We start from the raw sequence: 9,612 nt of genomic DNA on the forward strand, positions 1-9,612 counted from the left end.
CAGCCCAAAAGCTTTGAAGAAACAGTTTCAGTTGTTGGCGTCACACTCTTTCAAATATTCAGTTTTTCTTTCTATTTTATGGTATTACCTCCTAGGAAGTTTTTAAATTCTTCCCTTATGAACCTCTAAGTCTTTTGGTGCATTTCATATTGTCACAGTCGTCTAGTTTTTGTGAGAGCTGGAACGATGTGCATGAAGCGTCCAAAGCAGAGGAGGTCCCTGTATTCACACCAATCCTCCTAAAACATTTCACCTGTTCATATATGGGACGGAGCAGCTTTATGGTAGATCCCTGACGTCAGCCCGGTCCCAGTATGTCCCGTCAGAGCGGTGCTGACCTCACTGTACATGGAGGGCGGAGCGGTGGGCTTCTGCAGCCAGCAGGGGCAGCACCGCGCCACAAACCTCCTCCAGGACTCCACAGTTTTCCCTGACCAAATCCACACTCCTGAGGTGATGCCCACCACCAAGCACATGAAGTACTTCAGCATGAAGACGGCGTAGTCCGGGCCCACTCCCAGGCGCTGGCGCTCGGACTGGCAGGTGCAGGCCAAGGCCCGCTCCCACCCGGGCCGGTAGTGCTGCTCGTAAACCAGGCAGGCCACCACGATGGTGGCTGGCACCGTGTAGAGCACCGTGAAGAGCCCGATGCGGATCATCAGGCGCTCCAGCTTGTCCGTCTTGGTGCCTCCCTGTTTGATGATGCTCCTGATGCGGAAGAGAGAAACAAAACCAGCCAGAAGGAACAGTGAACCGGTGAAGAGGTAGACCACCAGAGGGGCTAGGACAAAGCCCCTCAGGTTCTCCAGACTCTGGTTCCCCACGTAGCAGATCCCACTCACAGGGTCTCCGTCCACCGAGCTGAGGGCCAGCACCACGATGGACTTGACGCTGGGGATGAGCCAGGCAGCCAGGTGGAAATACTGGGAGTATCCTGCAATGGCCTCGCTGCTCCACTTCATCCCCGCGGCCAGGAACCAGGTGAAGGACAGCACCACCCACCAGATGGAGCTGGCCATGCCGAAGAAGTAGACCAGCAGGAAGACCAGCGTGCAGAGCGCCGGCCCCGTGGTGTCGTACAGGATGTGGAGCTGGTCGCCTCCAATGCTGCTGCTGGAGCCGCACGCCACCCGCTCGTGACCCGCCACCAGGCGAATGATGTAACCCATAGAGACGAAGAGGTAGCAGGACGCCAGGTAGATGATGGGCCTCTCCGGGTACTGGAAGCGCTCCATGTCGATGAGGAAGGTGGCCACCGTGGTCAGGGTGGACATGAAGCACAGCACCGACCACAGTCCCACCCAGAAGCTGGTGAAAGCGCGCTCATCGGCCGAGAAGTAGGGCTGGTGGCAGGGCTGGGCGCAGTTGGGAAGCAGGGGGCCGGTCGTCTGGACCTGATGGCGGTACAAGGTGTGTGAGTCCCTCTTGATGGGGACCAGGGGGTCTCGACAGCGGCACTCCCTGTCACACTGCGGAGGGCTGGGGGGTCTGGTGCGGCCTTTAGCGGTGGGCTTGGGGAACGGCGGAGCCAGGGTGGTGGTCTCGCTGCTGTTCTGGTCCATGCACAGGGTCTCGTCACCCAGCTGGGGAAGCTGTTCGCAGCTCATCCTCTCGGGCCACTCGAAGCCGTACTGCCTCATGAGAGGGGAGCAGCCCTGTTTGGCCCGTTCACACACGGAGCGGCAGGGGGGCAGGGGCTTACGGTAGTCCGGCAGGCAGATGGGGGTGTACATGCTGCACAGGAAGAAGAGCAGGTCCGGAGAGCAGCGGATCCGGACCAGGGGCCAGAACTGGTGCACCTCCAGGCCCACCTCCTCCTGGGTGTCATGGTTGAACTGGTTGGGCATGTAGGTCAGGTTGTAGCCGATGCCCCGGCACATGGGCACGGTGATCGGCTCACACACCAGATCCTTGGAGGCTCCTAACGTCAGACCAGGACACCGCAACAGCAGCAGCAGCAGCAGCACGAGGGGCACCGGGCTGCTCGGCGCGTGCCTCATATAGATCGTAGATGCCATTTATGCAATAAATATGAATTATTATAATTATGAATATGAATTCATTAAAAAATACTAGAGTAGATTTAGGCCTATCAGCTTATTTGATTTAAGAGTTCATCTCGGAAACCTGGATAAAAACTGATCAGGACCAAGAGAAGAAAAAAAGAAAATTTCAGCCTCTTAAAGGTTATAATAACTGAACAAGTTAGACTGTCGGTAAAATCCAGTTTTGTCCATGAAGGTCCACAGAGCGCCAGGCCGAGCCTCTCGCAGTCAATCATTTACCAGAAGCTCCCGCAATCATTACGGAGAAAGTTCATCTCCGGTGGTCACGTTCCAATAAATTTAACGACCCTGCTGTAACATTTTCACCAGCCCTGCTCGGTCCCCACAGGTCGCAGGCGCGTGAAAAAGTCGCATCGTGAGACTTCAGGGTCAGAGAAAGGAGTAACACTTGTCCAGAAAGGTGTAAAGAAAAATCAAATATCACAGTTGAACTGTTCAAAGTGTCTAGAAGTGTCCGCTTCTCTGCGCGCTGAGCCCGGCGTGTAAAATCCACTTGACGTCTCCTTAGGTTTTCTTTTTTTTTTTTTTACTCCTTCAGTGACATGGCCACTTTTTCTTTTTGCTTTAAAAAGTTTAACAAGTGTCAAACCTGCTGCTGAAACAAAATAAAACTCAATGATAGTCCAAAGGAGAAACTTGTCCCGTGTTGACAGGTAGAGTAGAGTAGAGCCGCGTGCGCCTCCACCGAGCCCCCAGGACGGAATAAAGTCCGTCTGAAGCTGCAGCACCTCCTCACCACACACACAGGGACCGCTGCGTTCAGGGGCGGTCGGAAATGTCACAATGCCATCATGTGAGAGTTTATATACTGTACTATCTATGGTGAGTGCACAGAAAAGATTTCTGGTGAAGAAAAATCTGGATTGTGTCAATTCAAATGATATAGAAAAGTGGTTCATTAATAGGCTACATATGATTGAGGAAAAACACTGAGGCATGTTTATTATTTGACATCTATTTCATTGTGAATCTTTAGAAAGCCATCATTAAGTGTGTATACATCACTTTATATAAAAGGCAAACTAATACAATATGATGACTACACATAAAGAGACAATGACAATACAATGAAGTGGAATGATATAGCACAAAACTAAGAAACTTTAGGCAATTTATGCAATAGCATACATTTAGAAGAAAAAAAAACAATGAAATGTAGGACTAGGTTTGGATTAGGAAATGCACTGGTGCTACATCGCCACTGAAATTATTTATTTAATTCATCATAATTCTGCAGGAAATAACAGTGTAACATTAAGTATCTTCATTTTATGTTGATGTTCATTTTGAAAAATTCTTGACACATGACTTAAACAGTGTCAGTAAATACACTTTATTATTAACAATAAACGTAATACATTTTTTCTGCAAACCGACTAAATGATCAATAGAATGCTAGTTTTGAGATTTAATTTACAATATATGGTCAAAATTACATCCAACTAAAAAAATCAAGCACCTTTAAAATGCTGATTTTAAATTAATGCAATAATAAATCAGTTACAAACAGCCAATAAAATGAACCTACTTAAAGCAGTCTCCATAGAGAAAACTGCTTTTTAGTTTACTCAGATGTTGTGCTTGTCCAACAGCACCTGAACGCACCAGTGAGATTTATTTATGACTTCCTGCACAAGGAGGTAGGAGTTTTCCAGGAGAGCTTGAAGGTATCGGATGATGGATAGCCCACACACACACACACACACATGTACACTAATTTTTTTTTTTTTTTTTTAAATGTGTTTTATTGTGATTGTTAATATATATTGTCTTGACTGGTCTATTTAATATCATTAGATGCTGCAGGTGCTTATATGCCTATATAGAGGAATATTAATATACAGTTTGTTCCTGCTATCTTCCACCTCACAGCTGCGTCCACACATTCAACTTGCATATCATCCAGCAAATGCAAAATAATTCACTTCAAAAATCTTTTGTGTTCAATAGCTGATCTTAAGACTCTGCTCTCTCTCTCTCTCTCTCTCTCTCTCTCTCTCTCTCTCTCTCTCTCTCTCTCTCTCTCTCGCTTTACACACACACACACACACACACACACACACACACAGCCATGTCGAACATCGGCCAAAGGTCACAACGCTCTCTGAGGGACAAAGGTCTGAGAGGGTGTGTTTGTGTGTGTTTGTGTGTGCTCAGCATATCAGCCAAGGCAAGTCTTTCTCAGTCTGATTTACCTTCACCTGAAAGCAAACGGAGAGGAGTTCCTGTGTAAATCCTGGACGGCATCAATCTCTGTTGAACACAGTTTACACACACGCACAGGCATAATTACTTGTGGTGATTTTCCCAGGTGCCAGGCCTGTTTGACTAAGACTCAAGGAGACGCAACCTTCATCCCTTGCTGATCAGGTAACCACGGGATACACACACACGTATGTACTTCTATACATGTGACGACCCTGATTGACTATACTCTGTTACCTTAACTTTCCAATTGAAAATGTTGACCCTTAAAACCAAGTCAGCAACCTCAAATAACCTAATGCCCTCAAAATCTAAATCTAAAACCCAAAGCCGGAACTCACTAAGATGAATAACATAATAACACATCAGGACAAAAATGGCAAAACATGTCAATTGTGTCCAATGTTTGAAGGAGTTTCTCCTTGGCATTAGGACTCCATGTGGGGTCATCAGATCCTCACACAGGGTCAAGATGTTTAATGAGTATTTGTGCAACCTGACACTACCCCCAGCAACAGGGGTGGAGATTCAGGTGTTTTATCTAAAGAGGTTGATTGCATTGGTATTTTTTTATGTAGTGCCTGATACTGGCTCTTGACACCTTAGTGGCAAAAAAGTATACGCACAAAATCTGCAATAAAATCCACGTACATTTTTGTTGTTGCTTAAATCCCTTAAACAACTTCAGTCCCGGTCAAAACGATCAAATATTAAATCATTTTCAGGAGTTTAGATATATCTTATTCAAATATTGATGTCAACAGTACAAACAGAAAGGAAACAAAATGAATCTGTGTCTTTTAGGTGCACACACGTGCCTTTCCAGCGACCTGACGTAATCCTGCTCCCTCTTAAACCTCTCTTTGTATCCAGTCTTAACACACCTTCAGGCTGTGTACTTACAGATGATTTAAACCTTACTACATAACTTTTTTTTTCCTTCTCCAAAGCGTACAGTAGATTGTGTTTTTTTTTTACATCTTTCCACGCATCGACTTTCATGTCAGCGCTGCATGAGAATCAACATGCAGAGACTTGGAGGCTGGTTTGAGTGAGGCCATCCGTCACACTGAACAAACATGACGTCAGCTTGAGTTGTTGTCAGTTACGTTACCGTTGTGTTGTGTTGACATCAATCTGTCCTTTACATCTGGTTAAGTATCATCTCTGCGAGTTAACTTTAATATGACATAGGTACAAAAAAGACATATAAAAAGTCCTCAACAGCAGTGATTTGCAGTGAATATTTAAAGGCGCTCCAAGGAACTTTCAGTTTGTGTTAATTCTTGCACCCTCTTTGGACAAAAGTGGTAGTGTTTTTACAACGCCAGCTGTTACTACTAGGTGAGTGTACCCATGACAAAGGCATTAAAGGCTGTGTTTCTGCGACTTTTTTTTAAATTTGGGGCTTAATAAACTGTGAGAAATGTATTGCTGGTGAAAAGACTTCTCCAAAAAAGATAATACTATAGAATTATGACTCCGTTCATTAAATAAGTCTATAACATTTTGTTCATTTTGGCACCTCATTTTTAAGTAAAGATTTTTAGTATTGTGTAGGAAAATGTCTAAAGTTGTAAACACATTTTAGTCAAAAGATTTCTGTTAATTTCCTTGTAAAATGAGTATGAAACATGAAACACTGTATTGTAACTGGGCACAAAGAGAGACCCCACCACCAAACTGTCTGCTTCAGTCCAGAGGTATTATAGAGCTGTTAAGCGTCAAAGCCTTTTTATGAAAACATCTGTTCCTCTGTGGTTTCATTTCTCCTCCCTGTCGGCTCATACAGGTGTCTGAACAAAGCTGTGTTCCTGCCACACACACACACACACACACACACACACACACACACACACACACACACACACACACACACACACACACACACACACACACACACACACATATTATTCTCTTGGTTGATAACACATGCCAAATGTTTGATTATGAATGATTGTATCTCTTATTAATCATTCACTGCTATCAGTTCTATTTGGATTTGAGTTTATTGTTGATAATGTAGTTGCATAATCCATTATTAAACTCAGTTCCTTCAGTCAGTACTGGTGGGTGGAACACAGACATGATTTTGTCCTTCTTGATGTTCAGATCACAGACAACTTTAGATTGTGTTTTAATATCAACTAATTCATCCTTTAGATTTCAGATCAATAATTTCATCTATAAAATGTCAGAAATGAAAAATGTAAAATGACTCCACCACTCAAAGATATTTAATTTACAACCGTTTGTCACATTTAAGAATGACTGGAAAGATGCAGCGCCCCCTTGAGGCAAGTAAAACTAATTCAGGGAAACAGTAGCCCATAGGCGTAGATTTAGGGGGGGACGCAGGGGACGTGTCCCCCCAATAATAAGGAGAGATACATTTGTCCCCCTCAAAAAGTAAGGAAGACAACCCTATTCTCCCCAAAAATAGGTAAAAATTACAGTTCAGGATGTTGAAACACTTATATGTCTTTCCTAATTGCTAAAATACATATAAATATGTTAAAATACATATTTCCCAATGATTTCATACACACCTACAGCAGACCGAACCATCTTAAACTTGCCGATGTTCGCCTCTTCTCTGCCTCTAGTTGAAGACGGCTTGTCAGCCTCGTGCAGTGCAGAGAGTGTAGCTGGCCGAATGTAAGTTGTTAAGCCCAATACATTTTGAATTTTTTTTCTTCTTCATCCCAGAATCAAATCCTTTGGTGGGTATATTTGCATGACATATGTTAATAAGTGGAGTAAGTTTCATGAGCGTCAGACTTTCCTTGTGGGAGATAGCAACCCTAGCCCAACCCTAACCCTACAGAAAATGAATGGAATTCAATGTAAATAGCCCCAAATTGGACTGGCTTACTGTGAAAAGCACCCCCTCTCAAATTCGATTTCTCTTCATCCGAGAATCAAATCCGTTGGTGGGTATATTTGCATGACTGATGTTAATAAGTGGAGTAAGTTTCATGAGCATCAGACTTTCTTTGTGGGAGATAGCAACCCTAGCCCAACCCTAACCCTAGAGAAAATGAATGGAATTCAATGCAAATAGCCCAAAAATGGAATGGCTTGCTGTGAAAAGCACCCCTCTCAAAATGGATTTATCTTCATCCGAGAATCAAATCCGTTTGTGGGTATATTTGCATGACTGATGTTAATAAGTGGAGTAAGTTTCAGGGGAGTCAGACTTTCCTTGTGGGAGATAGCAACCCTAGCTCAACCCTAATCCTACAGAAAAGGAATGGAATTCAATGCTAAACCAATATGGCCTGATGTAAATAGGTGGAGTAAGTTTCCTGATGCTCTTTAAACGTACTCCACTTATTAACATCAGTCATGCAAATATACCCACCAAAGGATTTGATTCTCGAATGAAGAAAAATCAATTTTGAGTTGGGGTGCTTTTCACAGCAAGCCAGTCAATTTTTGGGCTATTTGCATTGAATTCCATTCATTTTCTGTAGGATTAGGGTTGGGCTAGGGTTGCTATCTCCCACAAGGAAAGTCTGACTCCCCTGAAACTTACTCCATTATTGACATCAGACATGCAAATATATAGGTGGCCCTATAAATGACTTTACATTAGTGAGCTACACAGCTTTTTCCAAGTCAATCAACACATCGTGAGTGTTTTTAGTCACGATTTGCGATAAAATCATATACCTATATTTAAATCTTTTATCCAGTTGTTGTCCTGTCGGGTGAATTTGAAGGCCCGTTTATGACCCCGGCTAGTGAACGTGTTTTAGGCTTAATTGCTATGGACAGAAAAGACACATTTTAAGAAGGATTTGCCTCTAGAAGAAGAAAATAAAAACAGTGGATCTACCCTTTAACACTAACAAAAGCGCACACACACAGAGAGACAATCTGCTCGACTGAAACCTGCTGAAAGCTTCAACGTGGCCAAACGAGCCTCTGAACAACCAGGTCACAGGGAACACTGATGGGGCCCTGCCAGCTTTTGTGTAGCAGCTCGCTAAATGTCATGGGGGGCACAGTGTGTGTGAGTGTGTGTGTTTGTGTTAGTGCATAAGTAAGTCTGTGTGTGTCTGTGTGCGTGTTTGTGTGTGTGTGTGTGTGTGTGTGTGCTCTCATGTTGGGAGAGCAGAGGCCTGGCCCTCCACTCCTCTGTGTCCGTTGTGTCCCCCCCCCCCCATTCTCCCCCTCCCCTTCCCCCTCCTGTCTTATTCTCCTTAAACTGTCTTTTGTTTTCATTTTGGTTGGCATTTCTGCTCCGTCGTTGTTTCGGTGCCTAAATGAGTCTTGACTGTCCCGCGGGCCAGTGGAGAAGCACAAAGGACTTGGTTCTACTCGCTACAGTTGAGCCATTGTGGGCGTCCCACAATGCACTAATTGGCGATGACAATTAAGCGCGGTCGACACTCAGCTTCAATTTTGCCCACTGCCTCGACATACATCACACAAGGCGAGTGATTCAGCATGCTGTGGGCTACCGTGCTCGCTCAGACAATATGCATATTTAAACTGGGGCAAGGTTCACATGCACCTTTTTCTCTGTGCTGGGTTTGAGGCTGAGCTCATAACGTGACAACAGGCAGGCAGCAAACTGACACGTTAGTTACCACATCGCGTCTGTCACCCTCAGCAGATCATGCCTGACCCTGGAGCCAGGAGCTGACACAACACTCTCAGGACATGGGCCGTTACGAGGCTTAATTGTAGTGAAATGTTCAAATGTCTTTGTTGACTGGACCAAAACAGATTAAAGGGCTCAGAGCAATGCAAACACAGACACCAACATTGAAAGACAATTAGGAAAAACTAAGAAGATCTTGGTTTTCAGATGCTGCTCTTCAATGACTGAAAACTGCTGAGGAAGAGTGTGTTCTTTAAGTTGTCGATAGCTCGATCTCGTAACAATTCAATGTTTTATATCTGCAGAATTTAAAAGTTCAAACATTAACTGATACTTTTCATAAGCTCATGTTGTTTGTTCATGCCTTGACGAAAATGTAGTATATGGCCCAGATAGATTTTTTTTTAAATAATATTCACGATTTGAGTTGTACTTTTTTTGTTTGTCTTTTTACACCTACACAGTCTTGCCATAATAAGGGGTTGTAAGCCGCTGCCGAGATATGGCAAAAATAATATACACAGCAGCTTCCATTTGTAGCTGCTAGCGCCCCACTGTACAGTAAAGGCTATTTAAGATGGATGAAGCAAAAAAAAGTTAATTTATGACATCAAAAAGGATTCAAACACTTTGACTATGAAGAACTTGGTCTTTATTGGCATCAGTGGCTAGCGGACAAACTGGAACAAAACCAAACAGGTGGAAAGGGCTGATCGAACCAGAAAATAA

The 9,612-nt window shown here is 44.0% G+C and overlaps 1 protein-coding gene across 1 annotated transcript; it reads right to left on the bottom strand.

Moving 5' to 3' along the window:
• Positions 1-257: 257 nt before the first annotated feature.
• fzd5 (frizzled class receptor 5) lies at positions 258-1,991 on the bottom strand (the record flags this gene model as incomplete). The annotated part of the gene is made up of 1 exon (XM_080037794.1): positions 258-1,991. Exon 1 carries the CDS (start codon positions 1,878-1,880, stop codon positions 258-260), a length of 1,623 nt encoding a protein of 540 aa, XP_079893920.1. The 5' UTR covers positions 1,881-1,991.
• Positions 1,992-9,612: the final 7,621 nt, after the last annotated feature.

This window comes from Ammodytes marinus, assembly GCF_949987685.1.
Source record: "Ammodytes marinus genome assembly, chromosome: 12".
In the NCBI taxonomy this organism is placed as follows: Eukaryota; Metazoa; Chordata; class Actinopteri; order Uranoscopiformes; family Ammodytidae; genus Ammodytes; species Ammodytes marinus.